Genomic DNA, 13371 nt, shown 5'->3' with positions numbered 1-13371 from the left:
ATAAAATAGATTAAGGATATAAACTCGAAGGTGAAAAGGCAGGGGAAGTCAATAGTCAAGATATGGAAATAGAAATTTTTTTTTTTCTAGAAAGATGCAATAAGAAAACTTGACATTGTTTGTATTTGTTTTATTTGTTTTGCATTTGTTTAATTGTAGGTGTGGGTGTGGGTATATGTTGTTATAGAAAAATGCCAATAAATTCTTATAAAAAAAAAAAAAAGGAGAGTGTGGGGACCTCATATTTGCTTCACAATTCCCATATTTCCCTAGGAAGAGGGATTAATCATTAAGCCACTCTAAGAATTCTCATTAATTCCACTTTAGGTGAAATCTGACCAGAAATTGAGTGATGTAAAATCTCTTTGAAAAACTCTACTAGCTTTAGCAAAACTTTTCAGGCCTCCTTGAACATTTTTTGGGATGAGTTTCCCTTTCCATGCTACATATTATTTTGTGGACTGATTTCAACATAGCTTCTTTTCCAATGTGGGAGATGGGGGGGGGGGATAATATGTTGAATACAAGCTGAAACATCTCATTCATTAAAGATGCACTACCGGGCTGTGTTCTATCTCACCAGCAGCTATTTCAAAATACAAGTTTCCAAAGAGCTTGGAATAAATCTCAGAGGTGCTGTTTTTAATGGCTCTCCTAGATGTAAACAGAACAGCTGGAAAGAATCTATCTACCATATTTAATAACATCTCCGCTGGAAGTCTACAGGCTTAACAGTGGGATGTTTAACAGAATGTGTGTACAGTTTGCATGGCGTTAGTTTCTAATATATTTTAATTATTGGCAGCTTATTTTGGTATCTGTGAAAATCCCATGCCTTCTTTTGCAAGTAATTGGAAATGGGGTGAGGTCCTTTTCAGCTGACATCAGGTCACTTAGAATCATAGAACTGTAGAGTTGGAAGGGACTCTGAGGATCATCTAGTCCAACCCTCTGCAATGCAGGAAAATGCAGCTGTCCTATACGGGGATCGAACCTGCAACCTTGGCATTATCAGCACCATGCTGAACTATCCAGGCTGCTACATGTTCACTGACTTGTCTCCAGCTTGCGAACACTAGTTGCTTCTGTACAGGGACACTTCAGCCTGCCACGAGGGGAGGGAGTGTTTTGTTTTGTTTTGTTTTGTTTTGTTTTAAAAAGATTCCCTGACATACATGTCTCCCTCACTGCGAGAAGTGAGGTTACAGGGCCTTCTCGGTAGTGGCACCCGCCCTGTGGAACACACTCCTATCAGATGTCAAGGAAATAAATAACTATCTGACTTTTAGAAGACATCTGAAGGCAACTCTGTATCGGGAAATTTTTAATGTCTAATGTTTTACAATTTTTTATGTGCTGTAAGCCACCCAGAGTGGCTGAGGAAACCCAACCAGATGGGCAGGGTGTAAATAATAAGATTATTATTATTATTATTATTACTGAAAAGGGATAGGAGATGGAGTAGGTGCAGGCTTAAAGAGCAACCTACACCAACACAGTGGCTGGAGCATGTAAACATACCAGGTTGTGCATTCTGGCTCCTATCCCCCACCTAGCTACAAATTACACACCCAGCAGCTTTGTGCTAGCTGTTGGAGCAGTTAATCTGTGCCAAATGTATAATCCGAATCAGCTGAAAACCAGTCCAAAATACTGACATGCAATAGAAAACTTCCCAGCACCCGTACTATATCACGCTGGGGGAAATTTTCCGCTTTTAGGAATACATTATTATTTTTGGTAAAAATTAATAAGTAACACAATGAATAAACACAATGCAAGTTAAACTGAGCCTCTGGAATGGATAAAATTCTAAGCGGATCTAAAATCAAACTTGTGATTAACTCTTTTTTTTAAGGTGACTATCTCTAGGAGGTTCATTTTGGATGTGTGCACCTTTTCAGAAATGCTAAAAAATAGGTATGTTAACAGGTTTCAGTGCCTTCATCCCCCCACCTCCAAAATCAAAACTGTAAGAAAGATATATGCTATTCAGATGTCAAGCCTTTAAATATGTAACAGTATTCAAATAGAAATAATCTGAAGCTTGGAAGTGTTTGAATATGACGTTTAAACCACACTAAGTGCACTTTATTGATTTTTCTTTCCATTACAGTTCAACTACTTTTGGCAGTTGGAAAAACTTCTCAGATATTTATACTGCACCTAGCATTAACATGGCATACTTTTTTGTTTTCTTTACTCATTTCCCACATGCAAATCATGTGTCTGCTTCATTTCTCTTATGCCCTATGTACTCTGGGTATGTTCAGCAAACATGGCTATCAAGTAAAATGTGAATTGGCCCTATCTCAGGTACCTGCAGCCAGAGATGGGCTACCCTGACCCCCATAGTTTAATTGATAAATAGATTCAGGAAATTAAACTATTCCTCCAGAATATCAGAAGATATTCCAAACCAATTACAAACTGAAATCAGACTGATTGCACTTGAGGCTATGATCCTTCAGCCATTACTTGAGAGTAAGCGTTCTTTCTCTCTTACTCGCTACTGATGCATACCAGTGCATATAAACATGGATTAAATGACAATACAAAAGTGAATTTTGATATGTTTGAATAAAGTTTTATTTTGTGATTTAATCACTGTGCTCATGCTCTGGCACACGTTAGTAAGCAGAAAGACAAGAAAATTGTGGCCAATTGCTCACATGCCAGCTTTGAAATTAATTGGATAAATTCTTTCAACTAAATTCAAAGACCGGCTGAGTAGGATGTATGAAAAGGAAACGGAGAATGAGAACTGATTTGGGGAAATTTAGCCATCAATTACTTGCCCCTTTTTGTTTACAGTTTTGCTTCTGTAGTTTGCTAACACTTTCTAACCATGTATATTTATATTCTAAAAGCTTTATTGAAACAAGCATTTCTCAGTTCAGCATAAAGTTCACAAAGGATATATTGGGACATATTAAAATCAAATGCATATTATCTGGGGGTAAGAAACTGTTTGCTGAAATCAAAGTTGAGTTAATCTTTGCAAACTGCAGTGTTTGGCTGTGGGAACAAAGTGTGTGTGTGTGTGTGTGTGTGTGTGTGTGTGTGTGTGTTTGTGTTTGTAATCCTTCTGTTTCGATTTTCCACATCATAGGCAAAACCATCTCTGCAACATCAGTGAAAACAATTAACTGCCGACTGATGAATTATTGCACCCATTTTGCTTCACACCACAGGACATTATAGGAAACATCATCAGCGCTTTGAAATTCATTCTCACATTTCTCAAAGGAAGATGATGACAAATGTAGTAACACTTCAGGGGATATCAAAACCTTGCTATTTCATTTTAGAATCTGGCTTATCGGTGAAATGAAACATTGACACAATGATATGGTCCAATGATATACCTTTTATTCATATTGAAATATGTTCATCCTATTTTCCTTTTCATTATTTAAAATCCCATCCACAATAAATTAGATAAGAACTGCAGTTCTTTGTATGCTCAGAAGTGGTATAAAATTATTATTATACTAATTAACCACAATAACACTGCTGCCGCTTAGCATTCATGTAGCGCTTTCGAATGATCAAAGCATGTTGCATTCATTATATAATTTAAAAATACTGTAAGGTAGACCAGAATTATATGGGTAAAATGCTGTCCAGCAGAGTTCTTTCAGGTACTTCTGTAGGAGAAGGACTTGCTGTAACCAGCTAGCTATCCATTTTGAGGATAAACTTGCTCAACTTCTGAGAAACCTTGATTTTACAAAATCGAAAATTCTTTCTAGTAGCACCTTAGAGACCAACTGAGTTTGTTTCTGGTATGAGCTTTCGTGTGCATGCACACTTCTTCAGATACATGTGTGCATGCACACGAAAGCTCATACCAGAAACAAACTCAGTTGGTCTCTAAGGTGCTACTAGAAAGAATTTTCGATTTTGTTTTGACTATGGCAGACCAACACGGCTACCCACCTGTAACTTGATTTTACAGTTGCAGCAGTTCCTGTTGAAGTGCCCAGCATCACAGTCTGCGATGTGTTGCTGAACACTTTATTCATTTCATTCAAACTGATGATGTGGACAAGGTGTTTGCAGATCTATGACTGACCACATGACCCCCTTGATCCCTACCCCGCTTGTCTGGGGGATTTGACTGGATTACTGCTGGATTACTGCTAATGCATGCTATGTCTGTCATGGGCTGCTTGATTCAGTCAGGATCAGGCATGGTTTCGTGGCCAGGAGAGAGAAGAAACAGAAGCAGGAGGGGGCAGATTGAAGGGGGGAGTGGTAGTCAGGAATGGAGGGTGGCTCTCCTGTTGCAACACTAGATGGCAGATCTGCTGGCCTCACCTCATGGGGGGGAGTAATTCAACCAGCTAGTGAGAGGGTTTGAGCAGGAGGAGGGGGTGGCGGAGCTGGAGTCAGAGGGACAGGACACAGTGTTTCTGCCACAAACCGAGTGGTTATTCTGCAACAGCCCAGATAAAGCATGTGTTTGCATGTGCATCGATCTCTTAAGGTAGGAGATTCTTGTGGATGAGCTCTCCCTGCTTCAACTTTGAAAGCTCAGCGGGAGGAGCGGGACACCTGTTGGGACAGCTTCCTTGCTTCCCTTCAGTTCTGCATGTCTTGCTTTGCTCGTGCACCTTGGAGACATGAGTTCTGGACCTTGCGTTTGCTGTGGAGCCTGTACCATTACTAGCCTGAATAATGACCTCTTCCTTACTCTCCAGTAACAGCCACTGTTGTTACGCTTTCGGATGGGAGCACAACAGCATGGCTTGTCTGGAAAGTGCAGTTAGTCAGGAATGCTGCTGTTCAATTGCTGATAGAAGTGGAATCCTGCCAGCATATTACACCTTTGCTCAAAGAACTGCATTGGTTTGTTACTGGCCAAGTTCAAGGTTTTACAATTAGCATATTAAAAACAGCTTCGTACTAGTTTATTTGAAGGATTGCCTTGTCCCATGTGTGCTTACTCAAGCTCTTTAAACTTTTACAAGTGCCACATCAAGTTTGCTCCACTTCTGTTAGGAGTCAATTAACATTAGGCAGGCACCCTTGTTGCAGTTGTAGACACCTGTTAAAAACTTTTTAAATCAAGCCTATCCAGATATATGTGGTGGTATTGAACTAAGTTTTACCCAGACTAAGTCCATTGAAATTAATGTTAGGTCAATTAATGTCAATAGATTTACTCTGAGTAAAACTTAGTTGAATCAAATGAAATTTGATATGAAATTTGCAGTTGAATACCACTTATAGTTTAGTATATGCTTTTATGTCTGTTATTGATAGAATTATTTTATATTGTTTCATGTATACCACCTAGAGTTTTTTTATTAAGTATAGTTTATGCATTTTTCTAAATAAAATCGGCCAATTATTTAGTATTGATTTTCCAATATAAACCCAATTACACAAATTAATTCCAAATTAATGCAATTGTGTTAAGAGGCTTCCTGCGCACCGTTCCTGATGGGTCTTTATTCTTATTTATTTCTATTACATTCCATTTTTCAAAAGTATCACATAATTAACAGCTGCACTCTTAATGATTTCTATTTGTGCTATTATATTATTTAACTTCCAAAAAAAGGCTCCAAGTGAGGAACAATAGGTTTTCCTTTTTCCTGCAGCATTTGGGGCTGTCTCCTTATTCCCACTGTTGTTGTATTTCAGCCTGGTTGGGGCGGAGCTGCAACTTCAAGGTTAAACCCTCTTCTTTCTCTAGCTCAGCTCCTTCCCAGTGTGGTGTAGTGGTTAAGACTCATAATCTGGGGAACCGGGTTCGCGTCTCCGCTCCTCCACATGCAGCTGCTGGGTGACCTTGGGCTAGTCACACTTCTTTGAAGTCTCTCAGCCTCACTCACCTCACAGAGTGTTTGTTGTGGGGGAGGAAGAGAAAGAAGAATGTGAGCCGCGTTGAGACTCCTTCGGGTAGTGATAAAGAGGGATATCAAATCCAAACTCTTCTTCTTCTTCTTCTTCTTCTTCTTCTTCTTCTTCTTCTTCTTCTTCCCATAATACTCAAGCCATTCCAAATCGACAACAGCAGATCCCTCCCTTCCACTGGCACCGAGTCAACAGGTTCCAGAGATTCGCTATTCTTCCTCCGGCTGAGAAGGGAGGGGAAAAGCGATGCCATTCCTCTTCCAACATCCGAAAAGCCCTCCCGATGCTTTCCTTTCACCGCTATCGTAGCATTTTGCATTTTTAGAAAATACAGTGATACCTTGGTTTACAACTGTAATTCATTCCAGAGGTCCGGTTGTAAACCAAAACAGGTTGTAACCCAAGGTGCACTTTTGCCAATGGGGCCTCAAAACAAAAATGGGTTGTATTCCAAAATGGACACACACTTCAGGGTTTGACGTGGCTGTAATCCAAAACGGTTGCAAACCAAGGTAACTCTGTAGGTTATATCTCAACATCTCCATGATCTCTTTCAGCCTTTTTTGGGGGGGGGGGGTAGACTCTAACTTTCCAGTGACATCTTTCCAAACAAAGCAACCAGGCTCTCCTCCCCCTTTACTCCTTTCAAGCCACACACAACTTTACAACTTCTTTTAAATCTCAGTTACATCGTACATCAAACCATCCTCCCTTGTATATCTTAAAATTCAGCATTAGCAGAGGGTTGCCGAATCATAAATGTAAAAACTTCCATGAAATATAGCAGAGATCTCCCCCTCTCCTCCATCCCCCTCCAACACAAAATAGAATCTTCTCCCAATTTCAAACCTCAGTTCCATTCAGCTGATGGTATGAAGTTTTAATGTTCATCTCCTCTGGTGCACACCTATTTTTAATAGCAATTAGAACTCGATTATTAGGAGAACGTCTGCATCCAATGGCAATTTGGGGGTTTCGCATCAGGTGAATTTCATAGCGCCCAGCACTTCTGCCCGTCCACTCGCTGATCCATGCGGGGGGCCAGCTGTTGAGGCGACTGCAGGTCACCAGTACCTCCCGTACCCAGAGAGGTTTATAGGGGATGGTTTCAAATAATTCCCATGGGGAAACAGTTATGTCCATTTGGAGATGGCAATATTGAGTCAGTGGCTTATGTGCTTCTGGCTTGCACTCTTTATAAAGATTTGAGGAGTGAGGTTCTTACCCCTCTACTATTGTCCATGCCAGGTTGCTCAACCGTTGCTACTGCGTCCTTTCTTCTAGCAGATCAAGATGATCAGGGGACAGCGAAAACTGCAAAGTTTTTTAGTGGGGGCAATTGGAGGTTTACATCAATAAACAAATAATAAATCTTATTCTAATTGCCCCCACTAAAAAACTTTGCAGTTTTTGCTGTCCCCTGATCATCTTGATCTGCTAGAAGATGTATGTGTTTTATATCGTTGCATTTGTATATTTAAGTTTTTACCTCTATCTTCAGTACATTTTATTTTGTTGCTACAGCTAGTGGCTGATGCAAATAAAGATTATTGTGATCTAACAGTACAGCTCTCCAATCCTATTTCTGTCTTCTGGGCTGGGATCAGGTTTAGCCTCTAATAACCTCCCTAAACTTTCACCTCCATAAGTGAAGATTCATACACACACACACACAATTTATTTTCCATTTAATATTATACATTCCCACCATCCTTATCCACTTTACCACTTTGGCTCTTTAGAGCCTATAATACTTGAAGATTCATCATTCATTCCCTGCAGACACTGTTGTATTGATGGCAAAACTTGCCTGGTCTTTACTTACAGAGGTGAGATGAGATTTTCAGTTGCTTGTCTCCTGGCACTCAGGGCCAGAGCCTATGAGCTAAAGCAGGGGTCAGCAAACTTTTTAAGCAGGGGGCCGGTCCACTGTCCCTCAGACCTTGTGGGGGGCCAAACTATATTTTGAAAAAAATATATGAATGAATTCCTATGCCCCACAAATAACCCAGAGATGCATTTTAAATAAAAGGACACAATCTACTCATGTAAAAACACGCTGATTCCCAGACCGTCTGCGGGCCGCAATTAGAAGGCGATTGGGCTGCATCCGGCCCCCGGGCATTAGTTTGGGGACCCCTGAGCTAAAGAGTGATGGTCGGTGGATCAGGGGGTGGAGTTTGGTAGATTAGGGAGCCTAATGATGGCAAAAGATAGTACCTGGTCAATCCAGGGAAGAATCCACTTGCGTTCCTGTCTTCCTCCACTACCTCATCAGAGACTCTCATCTTGAGAAATCTGGTACCCTGTGTTACGCTGTTGTTACAAAGAAAGTGTTTCTTTGATTTGGTCTCCTGCACACCTCAGCAAATGATACCAAATGACAGGGTGGAAAATAATTTTCCTATATGTAGGGAGATTTGGAAAGCAATTTGATGATGTCTCTGCAGGTTATAGGTGAATTCAGGGAAATGGCACCTGATTCTTTTTCTATACCTTTGCAGGCAAAATGTACTCCATAGCAATAGGATGCCAATATTTCAGGGCTATATATATATATATATATATATATATATAATAACACCAATACAGAACTAGTATTATTTCTTACGCTGTATTGTTTCTAATGGATGTAAGGAGAAAGAGGTACAATATTCTTTCACCTCCTGAGATCAACTATCATAAACTGTATACATTTTTATAAGCCACACAAATGTATTTAATTCTATCAAAACAAATTCAAGGTTTTCTGTCACATGTTAACTGTACAAGATGATTAGCATGAAATTTAATTTGTGCTGATTAGCCTTAGGGGAGCAAGGAATTAACTTGATGGGTTAATTTCATGTTTGTTGTATATCACAAAAAAGCAATGTAGGAATCTTTTAACACTTTTGAAAAACAAATGCATGTACACTGGACTTCTAGTTTCTTTCCCCTCATTAAATTACACACTATAGAGGGCGCACAGAGAAGTTTTAATGAGGATTGCAAGGAGCTGTATTTGTTTGAAATGTACAATGCTTAACGAACCATATCCAAGTTCTTCAGTTTGCCTGCCTAGTATGCAAACATTTATTTCTGCTTTTGCTTCTTTGAAATATTTACACCCCTCTTACTAACTGCAGTTCTCAAGGTGCATCGCAATATATTTAAAATACTATAAAAAAGGACAATCAGGGTTTCTCACTGAGCGAAGCTTCCTTACACAGACTGCTGCAGGTCCTGCCTTCCAGCAGCACATACAAGGTTTACTGGGGTTGGGGAAAAGGTGTATACCAGTGATGGCCAAACTTGGCCCTCCAGCTGTTTTGGGACTACAGTTCCCATCATCCCTGATCACTGGTCCTGTTAGGTTGGGGTGATGGGAGTTGTAGTCCCAAAACAGCTGGAGGGACAAGTTTGGCATCACTGGTGTATTCAAACCTCCCCACCACCACTATTTCCATTCTCAGATTTTCCAGCTGCCGTTCTGCTGCTGAATTTCCTCAGCACTCCATGTCTTAACCCTCACTGAGGCAGATGTTAAAATACCAGGTGTCAGAATACCTCAAAGGTGGAACTTCCTCACCTGGGCTGCCGCTCTTGCCGTTTCAGCAGACATGCACCTGATTGGGCATGCACAGAAGACTTTATCTATAAACTCTCTCTAGCTGTAGGACTTTAAAGTAACTTGGGTCTCTATAGTACAGTCAGATGAAATATTACATCAAGCCCTGCATGCAATGATGTTCGATTATGTCCCCCTGCTTGTGCAGTGGAAATCTGCTTCCAGAGCAGGCCATCTGGTTCCTCATCTCCCACCAAGGTGGATAAAAAAAAAAATTTTTAAAAAAAAAATCAAACTGGATTTTTTTGATTTAAATCAGATTTTTAAAATAAAATGCTTTTGGATTTAAAATCTTTCTAAAGATAGTTTTCTATTTAAGTTACATTATAGTCCAAAGGCTAGGTAAATGTACCCCCTGACCGTTAGGTCCAGTTGCAGACGACTCTGGGGTTGCGCGCTCATCTTGCTTTACTGGCCAAGGGAGCCGGCATACAGCTTCCGGGTCATGTGGCCAGCATGACTAAGCCGCTTCTGGTGAACCAGAGCAGTGCACGGAAACGCCGTTTACCTTCCCGCCAGAGCGGTACATATTTATCTACTTGCACTGCGTGCTTTCAAACTGCTAGATGGGCAGGAGCTGGGACCGAGCAACAGGAGCTCGCCCTGTCGCAGGGATTTGAACCGCCGACCTTCTGATCGGCAAGACCTATGCTCTATGGTTTAGACCACAGTGCCACCCGCGTCCCTAGTCCAAAGGCTAATCATCAGGAAATAAGGATTTGTTTTAAGTTTTTCATGTGTGCTAAAACTCAGTCTAAACTGTTTGGGGTTTTTTTTTTTTAATCGTTTAACCACATCAGTTAACAAACATGGAGACATATGCTATAATGTGATTGTTTTAGTTAAATAAATTGTTTCAATTGTTATTAAGGAAATGATTATTTTTCTCCTACCAATAAAGTACAGCAGAAAAGTTGTCCAAATATAAACCATAATTTCATAATTACCTGTCTTTGTATTTCTAATCGTATAACCAAATCAGTAATTTTTGTTAGAACTGTAAAAACCACTCTGCAGATTTATTATTCCAAAGATGAAACCTTCATCTGGTTGTAAATATTAAGATTATACCTGCAAGAATGAGTCTTTCTGTAAAAAATAATAATGATTTAAATCAAGTCTTACTGACTAGTGATTTAAATCGTGATTTAAATCGATTTGATTTAAATCAAATCCACCCTGTCTCCCACCACCACCACCACCTGCTCCAGAACATTCCCCAACCCATCAGAAAAGTGTCCACAGATGGCAATAAGGACAGTAATTTTACAAGGGACAATAAGGGATAGCAGAATGGAGATGCAGATTTAAGTCAATAGCAAAACCTCCACCGATACTATCCTCATTGGGGTAGTATCAAACTTTGGTGGTTTTTTGCCTAAATAAAGTGATCCTCTAAAAGACGGAATAAACCCATTTGTGTTAGAATTACATATCAGATGGTGAGCTGGCCCTGGAAAAAAACTTCTCTGACAGGCAGTGCATACCAGTCACCACATCTGGAATGGTTAATCCTGCTTTGCTACATAGACTGAACGATGGAGGCCAGAAAATCCAGCTCTACAATTTTCTAATTTTACCTAAATTACTTAGCCACATTATTTGTTTTCATGCTAAAATGCATTGCCAACTGCAGTTTCTCTCTCAAAAATATGTAAGGACCGAAGGAATATTTTAAACAAAATATTTAATATAAATAAGTAAAATCTTAATTATTCTAAAAAACTATTCAATTATAAAATTCTACAGGTTGTATATTACTACTTAATGTTTCTCAGTTAATTTTAATATTAAGACATATTTTGGGACACCCGGACAGATCCCTACATAGATGCCTGACTCTGACCCAAGGCCACAAACCCTCCTTCTACAGCTTATATTTATTTCTCCACCTATTGCTACTGCTATTACTAGGTATCTGACTGCCTTTTAGGTATGCCAATATTTGAAAATCTGATATACCTGTTTGGGGCCCAGTGAAAGTCTAGACTGTTCGATTCCATTTGGAATGGTTTTACTTGTTTCTATTATTGAAACGGATTTATTTATTTATTCATTTAGGTGGGAAGGAGGGAAGATGGAGGTGTAGGAACAATTTTTAGCAGATCCAGAGCCAAAACCCAGCAAATAGGGGTGCATTTGGGGGGGTGGGGTGGGGAGATGATAATCTCTGAGCAGATTCTGGGGAGGAGCCTGGCTTCTGGGAAAATGACAGGCGGAGCCAACCCTACTAATTCTTCTGGACCTCCATCATAATACCCTTTTGGACCACATGTCAATATGTGAAGGTCTCCAGTTTTGTTGTCGCAGGTCTCACTCGCCACAAGGAACAGCGTAGTCTTATTTCTTACTGGTTTAATTGGAATCTGCATTAAGTTTTGATCAGATATTACCATTGTTCTAGTAAATGAACAGCAGCAAACAACTTAAAAGTGTTCTGTCTAGTGCCCTTTGCTCATTTGCTTTGTATTTTCCCAACAGCAATTGGAAGGACCCTCATTCCTCGGTATTTTAGCACTGTCTTTGAAGGAGGTGTGACAGACCTGTATTACATCCTAAAGCACTCAAAAGAATCATACCACAACTCCTCCATCACAGTGGACTGTGATCAATGCACCATGGTCACTCAGCATGGAAAACCAATGTTTACAAAGGTAATAGGAAAGATTAATATGAAACATGCAATTGTTATTGGGTTTTCAGTGTCCCTTTTCAGATTACATTAGAGATTAATAACTGGTGGTTTGGTTGGGTTTTTTTATTTTTAATCTGTGGATGGCAGAAGTGATTCCAGATACCTTGAATTTTAATTTGCTAAAACTGAAAAACCATTGAAGTGGAAGTTCTGTCAAATAATACCAGAAAAAGAACTTATGTGAAAATTCACGATATTGTACGCAAACTTCAATCTTCAGTTCATTTCCGATTTATTGCTTATAACCATAGGTCATTGGTACATAAAGAAAAGATGGACATTCTATAGCTATTAAGATAAGAAATGAAAAAAAATTAATTAAGTGCAAATCAGTAAAAACCAACTTAATTAAAACCTGACAATCGAGCCAATGAATGAAATCGCAACGTCCAACTCAACCAATTCTATAATACAGTTATATAATTCATATTTATATCAATCCAGACAGTTATAAATAAATAGTACTTAGTCATTAACTTCAGGTAGAATTCAATCTTTGAACAATTTTTTTTTTAACTGCATGACTAGATCCTTGGTCATGAATCACAAACTGAGAGAAATCACAAGTACTTTTTATATTCCAAAAGAAACACAACACTCTGCAACTTAGGCATAATTCACTCATATATAGCAAGAAAGCCGGTGTTCCAACTGTGTGTGAAAGAGCAGCCAATACTCACACATAAAAGGTGAGCAGAGACCTGGTTATACAGACATCAGATTTTCATGATCTACTTTCATCATTTTTTATTTTAAAGAGGGAAGAGTCACATTAATTGGGCCACCACACACAGTGTGTGCTCATATTACTGCCTTGCAGACTTTTCACAGGCATGTTGTTTGCCAGTGTGAGAACAGGATACTGGACTAAATGGGCCTTTGGCCTGATCCAGCCATGCTGTTCTTATGCTGGATTTCAGTTCCCATCAGCACCAGCCAGCATAACCAATGGTCAGGGATGCTGGCTTAAAGTTTGGAGGGCCTCTGCTACAGCAGCAAAGTAATGCAGGTAGCTTCCCCCCCCCAGGCAGTGTGAGACAGGAAGCTATGACATCTCTCATCATATACCACCAGCATTATCCAGCGCATGTCCCTTGCACTTCCTTTCAAAGTAAAGATGTACCATAGCTCCAGGTGTTGCAGCCAATACAATTTTCTCTGAGGTTATGTTCCAAAGCCAAAATGATGTGTAATCCTG

The 13371-nt window shown here is 39.7% G+C and overlaps 1 protein-coding gene across 1 annotated transcript in view; it reads left to right on the top strand.

The window, feature by feature from the left end:
• LDB2 (LIM domain binding 2) overlaps window positions 1-13371 on the top strand; it is a 202601-nt gene that overhangs the window by 140556 nt on the left and 48674 nt on the right. The window contains 1 exon segment of the mRNA XM_033160279.1: window positions 11960-12132. Coding sequence (XP_033016170.1) covers window positions 11960-12132 — 173 coding nt within the window.

This window comes from Lacerta agilis, chromosome 9 (assembly GCF_009819535.1).
Source record: "Lacerta agilis isolate rLacAgi1 chromosome 9, rLacAgi1.pri, whole genome shotgun sequence".
NCBI classification, from domain to species: domain Eukaryota; kingdom Metazoa; phylum Chordata; class Lepidosauria; order Squamata; family Lacertidae; genus Lacerta; species Lacerta agilis.
Note: the sequence above shows the minus strand (reverse complement) of the source record. Positions and strands in the feature narration are given on the sequence as shown.